This window comes from Cyclopterus lumpus, chromosome 19 (assembly GCF_009769545.1).
Source record: "Cyclopterus lumpus isolate fCycLum1 chromosome 19, fCycLum1.pri, whole genome shotgun sequence".
NCBI classification, from domain to species: domain Eukaryota; kingdom Metazoa; phylum Chordata; class Actinopteri; order Perciformes; family Cyclopteridae; genus Cyclopterus; species Cyclopterus lumpus.
Window position 1 is genome coordinate 12,831,227 of NC_046984.1, and position 17,395 is coordinate 12,848,621.

Consider the following 17,395-nt stretch of genomic DNA (forward strand, 5'->3'; position numbering starts at 1 on the left):
ACTCACCCCACAGCATGGCACCACGGTCTGTAATTACTGTTCAACTTATCGTCAAAATAAACTCTCTGTTCCTCGGCCAGTGGAGCATGCTGCGCTATGAATAACACAAATGGTTCTTTGTTTCTATAGCGTCTCCTTCTGCTTCAAAGTGGGCAAAGGTGGGAATGGAATCCCACAATTTTGGACTTTTTCGTGCGTCTGCGGTTCAGTTTCTTCCGCCGTCGTTTCCTCCGTGTAAAAATGGATCTTCGCCGTCTGCTTCCGGTGGTCACTCTGGTCTGCTGTGCAAACGTCTTCATGCAGTCTGTGTCGGCTCCTTTCATTTGTGGCAACCATGCAGCGGCCATCGCATGGTCGGCGCTCGCATTAGCATCTGTTGCGTCAAAAAGGAAAAGGCCTGTCATTTACAGTGTTGAGGCTGGAGATTAATCTATAATTGGCAAATGCACCACATCTTATGGGAAATAAAGACGCTCTCTATTGATGCTTAATTTTTTTTCCCATTAACCTCCCCCTGATCCTTCTGACTCTTTTTTCTTTTCTTTTTTTTTTGGGGCCTAAACTGTAATGCCTGTTTTATTGTGACTAATAGTGGCACTAGAGAGGCACTTACCCTGTATTTGGTGCAAAGCCAACAGAGTGGGACAAATGGAGCGACCCTTTCAGTATAGTTCTAAAAAAAAATGTAAAGACCTCTTCACTCTGGGTTTGGTGCCGACACAAAAGGAGGTATTGATGGGAGGAAAGACTGAAGCTTTGTGTCATGCCCAACAGAACTGGCTGAGGAAACCGCTCTTTCACAAACATTAATTCAAAATGCAAATGGTGGCACATCTTGTACTCGAGAAGCCTACAGTAAGCCTATTTGATGTGAGCGCTGCAGGACTTCAGTAGCACAGCACAGACATTTAAGAAATGCTGCTGTTTTGAATGGGATATTGACATTTAAGAAAGGTTTTAAGGATATAACATGTATATTCTACTTGTGTTTTTTTTATTATGTTTGTTACACACACTCTTGTCTCAAATGGGCATGCTGTTTAAGAAATTAAACAGAGAGCACACAAATGCAATGTAAATGCTTTAAGATCATGCTAGATTGCTAAAACCATAAAAGGTCGTTGTTATATCAAACTAGAATAGATGTCTAAATTTAGAGTGTGGGTAATGCTTAATGTTTTTGTTGTGTGATTGGATAGAGAGGTTGGCAGCACTTTATGTTAACACTGAGCTCATATTCAAAATGATAACGCCTGGGCCAGTGAAAATAAATGCAAACCAAGAGAAAAGCAATTGGGGAAATAAAAGATTACAATGTATTTGGGTAGAATATCCCTGTTTATCCCATCATGCCTTTAAGAATACTCCCAACAAGACCTTTCTAGAGATGAGAAAACATGAATGCAAATTCACTCTACACTTTTTGTAAGGGACATTTCTTTAGGAAGTAGGATTGTTTTTTTTTGTATTTTGGCAAACACCTCCCAGAAAGTCCAGATTTTATTGTGAGGATGAAAACGGGTTACTGCATTTCTTTAGCGACCACAGTCCTCACAATTATTGTTATTTTGTGTCTTTAAACCTTTTAGTGGCTGTAATGCTCAGGCAGATTGAGCCTCTGACCACATCTTGAGGGCACTTCTCACATGCTTTGCCAATTCTAAATCCAGAAAAAATGGGCATCCATTTCCGTTTTCACACATTTTTGGACATCGTCAGGCCACAATGGAGTTTGTGTGTCATGTCACAAAGACATCTCTAGTCTTCTGTGACGCAGCATGATTAAACCGTCACTGACTTCCGCAATGAAAGATGAATTGACACATAGATAAAGAGATTTTGCAACATCGTTGATAAGTTAGTGCTGAAAGGGCCATTTGTGTATGTGCAAAACGGTGTGTTCTTACTCATTTCTACGCTGCTTTTACATGAATTATGTTGACGTTAAACCCGTCTGTGGCAGGGGAACCAAACCACATTATATCTTTGATGTCTGTCTACGGGTTGTACTGTATGTGAAGACGAAAATCTAACAGCATCATAAATCCACAGGTTACCGTTTCCTGTTTCAGCTCAAAATTAGAAAAAATATCCGGCTTTATTAACAGCGAGACAGTTGGCATTTGATCCAGTGTCAATAAATGCCTTTGTTTTATTGCCTGCCTTTTTTATTTGAAGCAGCATGATATTGGACAAGAAGTGCTTCCTATGCAAAGTTTGCCACAGAGCTTTGTGCAACTTTCGCTGACACACTGAAAATCTGCCCATATGTATTTCATGTATAGTGGGGAAATGGTCAAAGATCAGAGGAAACTCAATAATAGTGACATTTCCAACGCACCAGTTTTATATGACAGATGACAACTGCCTAATGTGTCTCCTCATCTCTCATCAGTTGTATGCAGTCAGTTTTGTGCATAAACATGTTGTGCACGCTCCTCGCAAAGTCACTCATTATCGCGTGCAACAACCTGAGTTTTATGAATTGCATTCTTCAGCGTGGGATAATTTACTGTGTATTTAGATTTATGTCGTCTCCTCCACCATCATTATCGAGTTTTATTTGTTGCTCTGAGACACGTCTGAATCGACTCACTTGTGTGTCTGTTATCACGGATCTTACAGCAAGGTATCATTCAGATCCTCTGCTCGGGCTGTTTTGCATATTTCAAACCACTCATGGTTGATGTGGCGGGGAACCATATAACAGAGCGCGAGGGTGGGGTTACCTAAATGCCCTCATTTTACTGCAGGGGGCGGGTGAGAAGGCTTTAACTCAGTGGAAAGTGGTTATTCTATATTTGCTTCAACCATACAGTTACTCCACCCTCCACACGTCCCACATAAAAAACACTTTAATATAAGAGTTTATGAACGCTAAACCTTAGTTTTAGGCTCTTTAGAGGCAGCTGCGGACCTGGGAACACTTTTTATTGAAATAGAACAACCAGCCCTAACTAACCAGATAATGATCTGTTGATATGAGTGAATGTACTTTAATTTCTCTGATGTGGCTTTGCCTAGAAATGTGTGACAGCTAAGATGAGTGAGTTAATACATGTTTAAACAAAAACAAAAAGTCACTTTTTGAGAATGAAAAAGAGAATGACTGAGGCAGAAAGACTGGAAATGACTGCTTAGCTGCTTTTCTGTAAGCGGGTGGGGTCAGGTGGACGAAAATGACTTGGACCACATTATATGTAAAGTCGGTAATTACTAGGTTTGGAGATTCAAATAGCCGGGCCCACAGTTGTAAACGCACTGGAAGTCAAGACAGCTGCCTCCAGTATCCTTCCTTCTTGGCTCCTTCGAGAAAAACTAGTCGGTGTGCAGAAAGCTTTTGGTTTAGATAGACCCGGAAACAGAGTAAGTGGTTGTGTTTCACAGCTATAACTATGGAATTAACTGTGAATGTTTCTTTTTATATGTTTGTTTTTTTTGCACAGAAAAGCTTAGCAAACTCTTGAATGCGCACAAATGAAATGTGAACCCATCATGAGGAGTCTTACTGGTAATGGAGCAAATATCAGGAAGAGCTTAATGTGCCAGTATACGTGCAGAGTTGCTCAGAGGAGGGCAACGTCGTCCTGTTGGTCCACCATGTTGCCCTGAGTTTATAGTGTTAAACAAATAATCTATAAAGGGTCTTTCAGTGTTGGTGAGTTACTTGTGGCCAGCGTTTGTCTTTGCTAATGCAGTGTTCCTGCGTCCGGTACAAATACTTTGGCAAAGACCAGCTGTAGACCCCCGCAAACACTGATGCTCAATTAGAAGCTTCACGCAGGTGGTGTTTATTGCAGGTAATCTGTGTACTGTATTGACAGGTGTCGCTTTCATTTCAAACTATCTTTTGCATTGGTCTGCCACACCTGCATCTTAAAAGATGACCAAATGTGAAACTCGAAGACAAGTTAACTAAAATAACAGTTTTGCCACAATCACGAATGCAGTATTTTCATGCCAAAAGGAGAGATGTTTCAAAACAGAATTTATTGTTACAAACAAGATGCAAAAGCAACAGACTGGAACATCAGCAAACAGTCTGGCGGGGGCCAGAGTATCGGGTCCTCTTTTTATCACCAGCCGAGAGACTTGAGTCAACAGACAGACCTGCCGACAAACCTCACACAATACTGCAAACCAGCTGCAGTTGGAATGTCCGCATACGGTGGCAGTGTAAACATCTGTTTTTACAGAACGGATCCTTCCGATCCCGAGGACAACTTCAAACACTTTTGGCCAATTATAAACATGCATGTACAGCAAACTACAGTATACGTGTGCAAGAAAAGCCCCGGCAGGGGGCGAATGAGCCTGTGCGCATTCAGAGCTAGAGTCATTATGACTCTTGGCAAAGAAGAAATAAATAAATTAAGAGACTAAGTCTCATGCGTAGAAATAACTTTGGGAAACCCTTGTTGTTTTCCTCTTCCTGCCAAAGCTTTTATTTTTTGACTTTCTTTTGGCTTTGCATAAACATTTCGTTTTAAGTTCCTTTGGTGTAAAAGCAGCCTACGTTGCAAACTCAAGTTGCTGAAAGAAAATAACTCGTGAAGGTTCCTGGAAGTGTTTAAAACAGTTCGCTGTTGTTCACAAACCCTGAGCTATCTCCAGCGGGATTTTCCTATATTTGCTAAGAAGTTAAATTTGGACAGGCTTTGCAAATCAAGCCAACGATACAGTTTGGACATAAAAAATAGTTCGGAGTGCAAAAACAAAGATAGCTTTCTATTTCCCCCATTTGTAAAGTCTCTATATACACCCTTGCTTCAATATTTAAAAGTTGTATATGAACTTTCTGCTCAACAATACATTTTCTTCATTAAACTATTTTAAATATGACAAACCTTTAAATAGCACACATTCATAACATATATGGCTCTCTGTATGAGGATAAATTGCCCTAATAAATATGTAATTTCAGAGTTTTCTGAAAGTTTTTTTTTTTTTTTCCTGGATCTGAGTTCAGAGTTGATGTCCGTAACAAGTCTATAGAAAGTTGAACACTTTGTCCTCAATCAAACTAATAGACTTATCTGTTAGCATTTCTTCACTGCTTACAAATTTGTACCCAAAAAGCTTCAGCGTTGGTCCACAAACCTTCTGCACAACCTGGGCTATTTTAAATGGTAACGTGAACCTCCACTTCTCGACTTGCTCTGAGGAGTTTTTCTGTGTGGAGTAAACACCGCTGGTCTCCTTGGAGGCCTGTGTGTTCTTCAGGATCCAGGATTTCACTTGTGGAGTGAACGGGATTCCGGTAAACCTGTACATCTCCGTTGCCTTCCTCATGGGGAACCGGGCGATGTCCTCGTACCGCACCAGCATGTAACGCCTGCGCAGCCACGGTGGCTGACGGAGGCCGATCTCAGCCGACATCCTGATGTTGTCGCAGTTCCCTTTCAGCTTTCTCACTTCGTCATCATCGATTGGAACTTCCCCATCCATAGCCCACTGCTTCCAGTTCTTGTATTTGGCTGCAAAGGCCACCATACGCGAGGCAAGTACAGCCCGAGGGTCCCGAACCAGCTGAATGAACTTCACGTCAAGGCGCGGGTCCTCAGCCAGAGGACGGAGGTTCTCCAGCTGACGCACTCTCACTGACTTGATGGCCCTGTGCTCCTTTTGGAGGCAGGACTCAGACGCCATGGTCAAGTTCAGGGGACCGCAGCGTCTGGTCCTGCAGTGATAACGCTCAAAGACCCCCCTGATGAAGGGGCTGCAGACTGACTCCTCACAGAGAGAGCTGCTGGACTCCCTGCGGAATAGAGCGGCGGTGATATGGTCCACAGGGAGGGGGTCTATGAAGCTCTCCAGCTGGGAGAAGTCACACAGGAAGAGCTGCTGGAGCACATTGCGGTACGCCTTAACTGCCGCCGTGGCGTTGGTGCCGCCGGTCTCCAGCGTCAACATCTTCTCCACGTGCCACAGCGGCTCAAACAGGTAAAACATGTTGTCGCCCTGCTGGTTGAAAAACTCTCCCACAAACGAGGAGCCCGTCCTGGTGGTGGCTAACAGGAGGATGTGTTTCCTGCCCCCCGTCACCGCCTCCTGGTGCTGGCTGTAGTCCTCCAGGCGCCGCTTCATCAGCGTGAAGGCAGAGTCCAACTTGCTGTGTGAGGTAAAGGAACCATTGTGCTTCAGCAGTATGTGGGAGAAACCACTGGGCTGTAGAGGGGTCTGGGGGGTCTGCTTTAAGGTGAGCTTATCTGACACCCTGAAGGAGCGAGAGGAATCACAAAGTGTTATTATCTCTTACTGGAAGAAGTCATAGCCGTGTTATTTAACTTGACATTTGCAGCATCTCCAAGTTGTAGAAGTTTATTTATTTATATATATATATATGTTTAGAGCTGGGAAGAGATAAACACACACAAACCTGCTGGGAATCACCAAAGCACTCCATTGATCACTGAAATTGACTTACCTTGAGATAATGTTGTTTTCCTTCTCAATGATAACAAGTGCCACAAAAAAGACGATGGATATTGTGTATTTGATCCTCATTCTTGGATGTAGCTGTGCCAGGATATGCTTTTACAGACCGCTTCTTAATGGGTTCTGCCAATCTTGCAAGTCTCCAGTCGCCTCCTTAAAGAACCTTCCAGTTATTTTGTATTCCCCGTTGTAGGCGATGTTTCATCCTGTAAGTGAAATGAACATCAACCTGTCAGTTACACATTTCGCACATTTGAGCACGGCGGTGAGTAAACCTACTTTGGCATCAATTCATTCTGTCGAAACACATCAAGGTACTGGTTTTAAACACTCATGGAAATGGGGAAATTGACAGTCTATTGCTGCATATGTAAAACTGCACTGTGATGCCGAGTCAGCGTGGTGGTTACAGAGAGCACTTCTCCTTGTCATTGCTTTTTTTCTTTTTATATTTTTTCTTTCTACACAGCCTCCTTGTACTTTGTTCTGCAAAAACCAACGATGGAGGCATTTACTCTGAGACAAAAATATCATATCTTGGGAGGGTAAGAATAGGAAATAGCTCAGTGTTTTTTAGGCTGGAATCTAAGCCCATTTTTACAAGGAAGTCCTTGTTTTCTTTAAGTGCACCAGCGCATTTCAGGAACATGCCCACCCACCCTGCAAGACAGAAGACTGGTGGTGCACATAAAAAAGCTGTATTTATGAGCCAGTCTTGCAAGAGCACAAATGAAATATGAACCAGAGACTGCAATCACAATCAGCACAATTGTGTAATTGAACTAATTCCACAACTGCAAAGCTGCTTGCTTAAAAACCTTGTCTTGGTTAAAGTGGTTATCCAACCTCCCACTGATAAAACCAGTGTGGCCCAAACCACCAAACTGCTGCTCCATGTCAACACTGGGAGGAGATATTTTCAACAGAGGCCCTCAGTGACATAGGCTACTGGTACAGTAGACCATCTGGTGGCGGGTTAATGGCTTGCCGCATCCCCATAATATGTCTCTGTGCTTCTGATTGAGACTGAAGGGGACACATGTCCAAATGCTGAGAGGTATAACTGCAGAGTGCTGACATTGGGCACAAGGCCTGATTGCCACGCTCTGAGCCTGCAGGCCGTCCAGTACTTGTGTTACTCCGTAGAGGGCCGACAGCGGGGAAGTCAAACGAAGATAAGAGTGGTTGTAATGGTGCTTATGTGTATTTGAGCATGTCTCGCACATTCCTGAAAGATGATATTTCAAGATAATGGCAGCTTGGCTCAGATCCCTGACTAATCTTTGGATTTTAGCATAATCCTTGCCTTACCTCGTCTGCCAGAGAAAGGGTCAATAACACACGCCGAGACTGAATGAGATCGTCTCCGCCCTGAGGAAATTGGCAGTGTGTCAGTTTGATGCGTGCCCACAAAAATGCCATGTAAGAAATTTAGAAGCACACAGAGGGAGTACTGTACAGGGAAGTCCTTAAACATCCTGAATCAGATGTCTGGGTTTGCGAAAAAAAACACTGTTTGTTTATTGGATCCGTCAGGTGCGACGCACAGACTCCTGGGTGTGTCTGGGATTTCTTATGGATCAGTGTTAAACGATTGCAGGTCTAGCCTCTGGGCCGACACATTAGTGAAACTGCTGCTATTAATCAGCGGAGCCAAAAGCCAACAGACGGACCTTTTCACTCCAGCGAAGGTAGTCGCATGAATTGACACACAAAACGAGCAGCACTGTGTCGGAGGCCTGATACACGAGCGTAGTTTTCAGATTTACGACGTGCCCAAATGTCTTGAGTTTTCACACACGTGTGGAGGGACGGTTCTCGCAGTTTTGAGGACAGAAGCCAGTCCGGGAGACTGACATCTAAACACAGGGGAATGGTTGGACAGAAATTCTCCGAGAGGGAAGTTTACAGCTCCAATAGAGAGCACTGTTGACGTGGAGCGGCGTGTAATGAAAAGGTGAGATACAGCGTGTGCACTGAGACACGTTTTCACCGGGATGTCTTGCACCGCCCTGCCGCATGCCACAGCCACAAAGGTCTCTTTACACGGGAGTGACTCTAAACCTCCTTCGGGCTGAGATCGGAGAACATAAACTGCCAGGTCACTCGCACGTCACAGGGTCAGTGAGTAACCCCCTGATGTTACAAGTCTCGTGCATGTCAGATAGTCGGCTGTACCACAGGAAACGACTCAGTCCTTCGGTCCTCAGTGGTCATTTAACATTACAGTCACAGTTTGTAAGTACACCGCCACAATACCTGAGTAAATATACCATGATAGTGCAGCGTATTTGTTCTGCCGTTTATTTTCTACTGGACTTGAGCCAATTAAGACAATCACCAAAAATGATTTCACCTATGAAGACAATTAACTGTTCTTTCGGGTGGAGAAAGTTCATTTCAAATACCTTTTTATAATACTGCAATATGTGTTTAAGCAGTTTTAGTGTTCTCTACATATGATTTTAAATAAACCAAAGAAAAGCCACATCAACAATTCATCAACAAAATAAGTGGTCTTCGGTTTTGTCATTGATATGGTAAATTAGATGTTCACCAATTATCTCAGCGTATTGCATCTGCTGTGTAAGGGGGGGGGGGAGAAAACACACATGAGCTGACATTGTTGAATATTCACAAACCACTGAGGCATATGACACTTTTGATCATCTACTCATAACAAAACCGCCACTGCACCATTTATCATCTTGCTACAAATGCTTTTAATAGCTGCCTCTTATTTAATGTAAATCTATGTGAAGACAAATTAAACACCACCCAGCCGAAACCCTCTCTGCCTGACATTTTGTAAGCGTTATCCCATTACAATCCCATAACAGGTAAAGGGATTATTTTAGATCCTCTCTTAAATACAGTATGTAGGCGTGATGATTACAGGACGTGTGTCTCGATATACAAAAATAACAAGCTAGAAAATACAAAACTTTTGAAAAGTAATAGCAGAATAGGATGCTCTTATGCCACTATTAACTTTGACATGTTAGAACCTGTAAAGCATTTTTTTGTATACTGGTTATACCGTTGTGTCTATCTTTGTCATTGTAATGTTTGGTTTGAAGTAATTTTGGGCTGTGAAGGAGGCACTTTTTTTGCACCACATTGATTTTATAGCTTTGCAAATTAATATTTTACATACAAACACATCATCAACATGGTTACTTAAGATATGTATTAGCCAAACACAGACAATCCCATCTGAGCTGTTTCTTAATTTATTCTCGAGAAAAAGCACAATTTACAAGCATGATTGATATACAGTATATCCATAAATAGAGTGTATTATTATTTAATTGTCATCATGACCACTTATCAAGGGAGAACAAGGTAGTCTGTGTTCAGTATCTTGGTAAGTTTGTTCTTGGAGAGTCACATCAGGCAACATCAAAAAGAGGTTTTGACCAGATCTTTGATGGAGATGATCATACCAGAAAGCTATATAATTAATGTCGCCTTCAACAATCTATAAAAGGAGAGCAGCGTATGCAGGCAACATGTTTAATTAAGGTCGTTAAAGAGTCTAGAGTCATACTTGTTGATAGAATGTGTGTGGTTTTGCACTTTGAGAATATATCTAAGTGGTAATGCAGCACAGATGAAAGTAAAAGTAGGCTGTACATGCATTGTATTACTTTAAATACACGGCAGTGGCTTAGACAGCAACATTTCACTGCACATGTAGAAACGGGTTGAATAGAAACCTTGTAGTGTTCAGGGTCTCAGGAGAGCATGCGCTGCATTCAAAGGTCAAAAGGACAAACCAGCACAACTGAAGTCACGCTTTCTTAATAAGAAGACACTAAACGAAAAGCCACTTCCCTTCAACTTTTATGTCAGAGATTCACAACTATTTTGTGGTGATTTCGTTGTACTTCATGTTGTTTTTAGGGTGATATTAGAACCCAACATTCCTCCCATGTGATATTATTAGTTCATAGCTTTTAGTTATTTTTAAAGTAGCCCCTCAAAGTTCGCTCTCCATACCCACCATCACGATGAGCTGCGATGTCTGAAGGCTTCCAGCTTCGGCTCATGCGTAACGTTGGTCAGCCTTTCCTCAAAGAGTGACTCCGGAGAGAAATTAAATCCATTACTTCCCAACAAGACTTCACTCGTGTGACAAAACACTGTCCAATCCAAAAGAAGAAGTAGCTCGACTGGTTTGAGTAAGTGAAACCTGTGGAGCAGATGGACTCATGTTTGAGAAGGCTGCCGGTCAGGCTGCCTGCTGAACTGAATGATCAGTGTGTGCAACAGTTGCGACTCAGTGAGTCTCATGGGAAAGGTTGGTCCAGAGGACCGGAGCTTCAGGGAGGAGGCGCGCCGCCATCACCCATCACGGAGCCGAATGGTCTGGGGTAATGAATAACAAACACACTGTATACACATAAAACACACTATAAGCAATGGTAAAGGACTAATGCTGTTATTAAGTGTGGATGTCATTTAGCACTTTTTATGTGTGTTTTTTTTTGCGTTAGTATTGACGTAGTCACAACCAAAGAAGAGGCAAGCGCGCCACCTAGTGGACAAAGTGCGTCTTGATCTCTACATGGGCTGCTTCTGGAAATCGTCTCAAAACCGTTTCTGTCTATAACGTGAGAGTTATAAATTAAAATATATAAAAAAGGCATTTGCTTAAGTAGGCTACTATGCCTGTGCTTAACACGCTTAAAGAGTAAACATAGCCTACTTTTTACTACACTTACATTTATTTGACAGCTGTCATTTTTACTTTACATATTAGTTTTTTGCACAACATAATATGTGATGAATTATGTTGTTGTATGTATTCGTATACTTGTATGTAAAGTAGTTTGAATAAGCTCTAACTTGAGCACTCCTAACACATTACTGCATCAGCTATAATAAAACAAGAATATAGTGTATCGTGAAATAATGACACTCAAAGGGGCTTGAATACAGTATTACATTTTTTTATATGACATGTTTTATATATATATATATATATATATATATATATATATATATATATATATTTGTACATATGTATGTATAGGTATATATATACTTATACATACATATATACAAATATGTATACATATGTATGTATAGGTTAGTATATATATATATCTATATATATATGTATGTATAGGTGTATATATGTATATATATGTACAAATGTATGTTTAGGTATATATATATATACCTATACATACATAAATATACACATACAGTATACTGTATATACACACCTATACATACATATATATATACACATACAGTATACTGTATATACACACCTATACATACATATATATATACACATATATATACACATATATATCCGTATATATACATACATATATACAAATATATATGTATACATATATACGTATATATACATCTTGTTATATATATATATATATATATATATATATATATATTTTGATATGTGTAATTTGCTTCTTGGATCTGAATACTTATTCAACCATTGTTTACAGTCACCACAGTATTAAACGATTATAAAATGCAGCCCGATTAAGAACTACACTTCCCGACAAACCTGTCGCTTGATGATGACGCACTGACGGTTGCAAAACAATTGCGTCAGTAAGTCGCGCAGCTTGTTTCTAGAAAGGTGAACGACGAACGTCGCACTCTCGGTATGTAGCTAACGTTAGCGTCACTTTACATCTAAATGACTTGAAGTTAGCCGTCTCACGTCTGAAAGTAATGTGCCGGTGATAATAGTTGATCTCCTCCGTCAGACTAAACACCGTAAGAGGCAGAAGCTCGCGAATACTTTAGCTATACTTTGAAGAGTCTCAAACGTTACGCAGCTAACTTTAACGTTAGCTCACTTACTTAACTAACGTGGGATGCTTTATTATCAAAGACAATGTCCTTAGCCGTTATCACTAAAGTGCTTTGATACTGTCATCATAACAATGTTACATGTCTACAAACGTGCGGTTGGTTGTGTCACGTGACTGTCTGTCATTTACTGTAACGTCCCCTGACGCTCTCTTTTATATTGCAGCCTTATACAGGATAATCTATTGTGACCATGTTGGTGGCGAGGCTGATGTGCCTGAGGAGTCTTCCTCTCGTGGGACTGCGTCCTGCGCTGACGCATGGCTCTCCAGCCCTGAGAACACCCACCCTAAAGGCCTGTCCGCCGCTGCTCAGGCCCCAGCAGGTACTGTGAAGTTACTCCCAACAGGGTGGCATTCAAATTCAAAGTTTCCAACACTCATCTCTGCTTTATAATTCCTGCAGCACCGCACACATATGATTACTATTACTTTGTACCTCTCCTACTAATATTAGACTACTTTAGAAGTAGAGAATCACAATAGCTATTTATTTACTCCAAGGTTAAATCAGATAGTGGGCACTGAATGCAAATAAAACACTGCATATGATGCATCAAACCTCAAATCACTAGTATTTGTTTCGTTAAACATCCAAAAGCTGCCTTTTCTTCAATTTGTCACGCACATTCTTGGTGACGGTTGGATAAAGACGGCAAACAATGTCTATGTAGGAGAGAAACAGATCAAATGTGTATATTTGAAGCAGGTCTCATCACAAAATTGGAGATGTTGGCAGCAATTCGGGGGTCTGACAGAAGGCTCAACGACTGCCCTGTAATTCAGGGGTCACATCATTTGAACTCTGAAGCAGATTTCTTGTCCCATCAAGGCCTTTTATTGACATGAAGTATAATACATTGCGTACCCATATGACTCCCTAGATGTTTTCAGGTTTGATTGACGGGGCTGTGCAAAAAAAAAAATCAACCATTTCATGTGTTTTTCTTTCACCAGGGTTATTCTTCTAAGGCCAGATTTGGTTTCCGCCGTGGGAAAATGACCAGGGACCAGCTCAAAGATGCAGCTTTTGAGCCTGCAACGGATACCGCTATTAGAAGTAATCACTATTACATATACTAGTTAAATATACTAGTACATGCTGTTACTACGGTACTGTTACATAACTGGAGTTTTATGATATCCACTCTTTTGAGAAGGCCCCGGTTTTGCCAACATACAATAATCTCACATAGTCTCAAGCTTTTCTTAATGGCTGTCTAAATAGTAAATATGTAACATTTAAAATCAAACCTTGTACCTTTTACTTTTAAAATCTGTAACACAGATTTAGGTTTATTACATATTTCTATGGAATAGATTTTAAAGTGTGTCTAAAACGATTATTGTTGTGTCCACAGTTGACAGCATGGGAAGAATTCTTCTGGCTGGAGGTGCAGCAGTTGGCCTTGGAGCTCTGTGCTACTATGGACTCGGCATGTCCAATGAAATCGGTGCCATTGAGAAAGCAGTGTGAGTAACTACTTTTTGTTCCGGCATTTTAATTAATGTTTCGAAACACAGGTCAGTAGGAAGTGTTTGTTCCCTTCCATGAGCTCCATATTCACCTGCCTCTCCGCTCTCTGTGCAGGATCTGGCCTCAGTATGTGAAGGACAGGATCCACTCCACCTACATGTACTTTGCAGGCAGTATTGGACTGACGGCTTTGTCAGCTGTTGCAGTGAGCAGAACCCCGGCACTTATGGGTCTGATGATGAGAGGGTCCTGGCTGGTAAGATACTTAAGTAGACCATACATAGATCCTCACTGCTTCGCAACATTTATTTTAAATTTAAATTGAAGGCTAATTCTCCTTAAAGCTGGTTTAGTAATATCCCTATTCATCAATATTCAACAAGTTTAGGTGTATTACAGCGTATTAATATGATGACCTGTTTGTTTTATCCCAGGCTATTGGAGCAACATTTGCGGCTATGATTGGTGCCGGCATGCTGGTTAGGTCCATTTCGTATGAGCACAGCCCAATGCCCAAACACCTCGCTTGGATGCTCCATGCAGGTTGTAACACAATGTCCAGAAGAAAAATATGATTCTGTTATGTTGTCTCACTTGGCCCCTCTATTTTGCTTATGTAGTTGCCTCAATTGGACACTAGAGTGAAGTCATGTAAAGGCTTAGAGTAACATGTGTTGTATTTCAAACCACTACATTTAGACGTATTGCACAGATCTGCTTTTTGTTGAATGTTTTGAATGTGCTATTGAGATTTCTTCTTGCTTTATTTATTGATAAGGTGTGATGGGTGCTGTCATCGCTCCCCTCACTCTCCTCGGAGGACCTCTGATGATTAGGGCCGCCTGGTACACAGCAGGAATTGTGGGAGGTCTGTCCACTGTGGCCATGTGTGCCCCAAGTGAGAAGTTCCTCAATATGGGCGGGCCATTGGCTGTCGGCTTCGGAGTGGTCTTCGCTTCCTCTATTGGTCAGTATTATAATAATAATAATAATAATCCATTTGATTTATATAGTGCTTTTTAATGTACTCAAAGACACTTTACATGTTACATTCATACACCGTAGACACAGCTACGGGGAGCAATTCGGGGTTAAGTGTCTTGCTCAAGGACACATCGACTAGGGCAGGGATTGAACCACCAACCCCCTGATTGAAAGATCGATCTGCTAACCACTGACTCATAGTCGCCCCGATATATTGCACTACAGGAAGTAATGATTGCTAGTTTTTGGGCTTTCAACCCCAAAATTATAAATGTATAAGAAAACAAATTTTGTTGTGGACAGAAATCTAGCAATCATGACCGATAACCCTTTCTGTAATGGTTCAATTTCTGAAAACAGCAATATCATATCAATATCCTCGAATTATGATGCTGTCAGTTAAATTGGAACAGTTTGTAGTTTACAGATTCATGTTCACATACATGTGTTAATTATTAAGTGCTGTGGCGAGCAGCTCAACATCTCGTAAGAAGGTAGCTTATTGATCAGCCACATACATACATGCATACACACACATGCCTACATTTTAAAATTAGTCAAACCGCTAATTAATTATTGAGGTCTGTATCACTTTGACTCTGTACTTGTTAGTCTCACAGCAAATCTTTCCGTCTTCTTCAGGATCAATGTTCCTGCCGCCCACGTCAGTGTTCGGAGCAGGCCTGTACTCAGTGGCCATCTATGGAGGCCTGGTCCTGTTCAGCATGTTCCTCCTCTATGACACACAGAAGATCATCAAGAGGGCAGAGACACACCCACCCTATGGCGTACAGAAATATGACCCCATTAACGCGTAAGTCACTCCAAGAAATATTCAAGTTCACTTTAGACGCAGTTTTCAGCAGAATAATGTTAGTTATGTACTTGCATAAAGATATGCGTCTCATATTCTTCTTTATCACACAGGTGTATGGGGATTTACATGGACACACTGAACATCTTCATGAGACTGGTGATGATTCTGTCTGGTGGTGGCGGCAAAAGGAAGTAAACAGCAGCATTTTGACTTTAGCCTCAATATTACCCTCCACAGAGCTGAACAAAATCATATTTTAATACGAGCAGCATACGCCAGGTGCTAATTCTTAGTGACAAGTCTTATCCAACTGGTAACAATTCATGATTGCTTTGCAAGAGTGTGAGGAAGAGAATTGCACTTTCTGGTGCAAAGAGGAAAAATGGTGTTCAATAATAACTCACTGAGAGCTCTTACGTTGATTGTGGAATATCTGGTTTATCCTACAAATGGGATTTCAGCATCATTCTGCCTGCATCAGATATCGTTTGTATTCTTTATGTTTTGTATTTATTTCAACTTGATGGTTTCTGTTTCTTATATGAATAAAAGTTAAAGAATATCTGGTACACGCAGCAGACATGTCACACACGTCAACCCAGAGACTGGTCCAGATTCACAGAACTGCTCTAGTAGACACTGATCTTGCCCTTTTTTGTGATGTGTTAAATCAGTTGGCTCTAGTTCATATATTTCTGAGAAAATATACAGTCATTTGAATAATTGAATCACTCAATAAATATGTAAAAAGTGTTAAAAGCTTGTTTGGTCAGAAGTTGCTGTTAACTATTTACATGAAAAGTGATCAGAGCTGACATGGTTCCTGTTCTAGGCCTTCTTCACAGAAGACATTTTGATATGTCGCAGTAGGAAGAGCCCTATGACTACCTTTACCACCATTAACTTGCTGGGTCACCTGAATAGAACAAATACAGGTCACTAAAAACACCTGTTATAGAGCTATAAATAGTCAAAACATTCATTAACACTAATGATGGGATGCATATCTGTCATCTTTAGGTGAAATGCATATTTTCACACTTGGACTATATAAGAGTTTTGGTTCCTATAATTTCTTCTTAAATCGATTATTAAAACGTCAAACCTGTTCTTGGAATGTCACAAGATCATTTCCAATAGAACGATGCCAACTATTCATAAAATGTAATTGATTCTGGTTGAACATGCCTACTCGATTGCTGGCATTCGGAATATGATAATATTGAAAAGAATGGACTTATCCACTTTTCCAACGACGCTGGAATCCAGTCGATTTTACGAAAAAGGTCTAATGGTTGAGTTTCATTAACATTACGTCATAGTTCAGAAACCTGCATTATCACTCAAACACAAACAATTGTGACGGAAGTCAGTGCGAGGAAACGTCGGTGTAAAGTTTTGTCCAGAACCTCTCGCAGCTGTTACTGCATGAGCCAACACGTACATGTTTCACCATTTGTCGTCCACACACTCGGCAGCTCTCTGAGGGACCGGCGAGGTCCACCTTGTATTTGCTTATAAACGGGCAGCGTGTAGCAGCAGATGACAAAGGCTTAGTGCAGTAATCCTCTTGTCCACCATCTGGCTGCTCCTCTAAAATTAAACCTCCAAACCAGGGCACTTGCAACAGATGCTAACATCTGTAAATATGCAGGTGCTTCATTAAAGCACGTTCGCATGGAGCAAACAGCTGCCAGGGAGTGTTTCATTCTCTCAGATCATGTTCATGTTTAGCACACGTATGATTCATATATGCCGCGTATCGGGGGGGCCGGGGGGGGGGGGTAAATAGGGCAATAATGGATGGGATTTGTTCAGCATGTG

At 41.2% G+C, this 17,395-nt stretch overlaps 2 protein-coding genes across 4 annotated transcripts; one reads left to right on the top strand and one right to left on the bottom strand.

Annotated features, from left to right (window-relative positions):
• Nucleotides 1-4,056: 4,056 nt before the first annotated feature.
• Nucleotides 4,057-10,676, bottom strand: LOC117748678 (carbohydrate sulfotransferase 3-like). 2 transcript variants are annotated; one of them, XM_034558658.1, is made up of 3 exons: nt 10,445-10,676; nt 6,428-6,644; nt 4,057-6,217 (listed from the first exon to the last, which is right to left on the bottom strand). In XM_034558658.1, the coding sequence occupies exons 2-3, from the start codon at nt 6,505-6,507 to the stop codon at nt 4,990-4,992; spliced, it is 1,308 nt and encodes a 435-aa protein (XP_034414549.1). In that variant the 5' UTR covers nt 6,508-6,644; nt 10,445-10,676; the 3' UTR covers nt 4,057-4,989. The 2 variants fall into 2 exon arrangements, with proteins under 2 accessions (XP_034414549.1, XP_034414550.1); XM_034558659.1 differs by lacking the exon at nt 10,445-10,676 and adding an exon at nt 6,718-6,753.
• A 1,303-nt stretch (nt 10,677-11,979) lies between these two features.
• On the top strand, nt 11,980-16,324 carry ghitm (growth hormone inducible transmembrane protein). Of its 2 annotated transcripts, none has more exons than XM_034559421.1 (9): nt 11,980-12,083; nt 12,461-12,619; nt 13,251-13,353; nt 13,655-13,766; nt 13,885-14,026; nt 14,205-14,313; nt 14,549-14,737; nt 15,397-15,568; nt 15,682-16,324. In XM_034559421.1, exons 2-9 carry the CDS (start codon nt 12,488-12,490, stop codon nt 15,764-15,766), a joined length of 1,044 nt encoding a protein of 347 aa, XP_034415312.1. In that variant the 5' UTR covers nt 11,980-12,083; nt 12,461-12,487; the 3' UTR covers nt 15,767-16,324. The 2 variants fall into 2 exon arrangements, with proteins under 2 accessions (XP_034415312.1, XP_034415313.1); XM_034559422.1 differs by having other exon boundaries at nt 12,082-12,198.
• Nucleotides 16,325-17,395: the final 1,071 nt, after the last annotated feature.

Bases quoted from the DNA above. Each gene is read 5' to 3' on its own strand.
- LOC117748678 (XM_034558658.1), bottom strand. From the start codon at position 6,507: ATGAGGATCAAATACACAATATCCATCGTCTTTTTTGTGGCACTTGTT. The intron at 6,218-6,427 runs GTAAGTCAATTT...TCGCTCCTTCAG, and splicing joins GAAAACAACATTATCTCAAG to GGTGTCAGATAAGCTCACCT.
- ghitm (XM_034559421.1), top strand. From the start codon at position 12,488: ATGTTGGTGGCGAGGCTGATGTGCCTGAGGAGTCTTCCTCTCGTGGGA. The intron at 13,354-13,654 runs GTAATCACTATT...TTGTGTCCACAG, and splicing joins AACGGATACCGCTATTAGAA to TTGACAGCATGGGAAGAATT. The intron at 14,738-15,396 runs GTCAGTATTATA...CGTCTTCTTCAG, and splicing joins GGTCTTCGCTTCCTCTATTG to GATCAATGTTCCTGCCGCCC.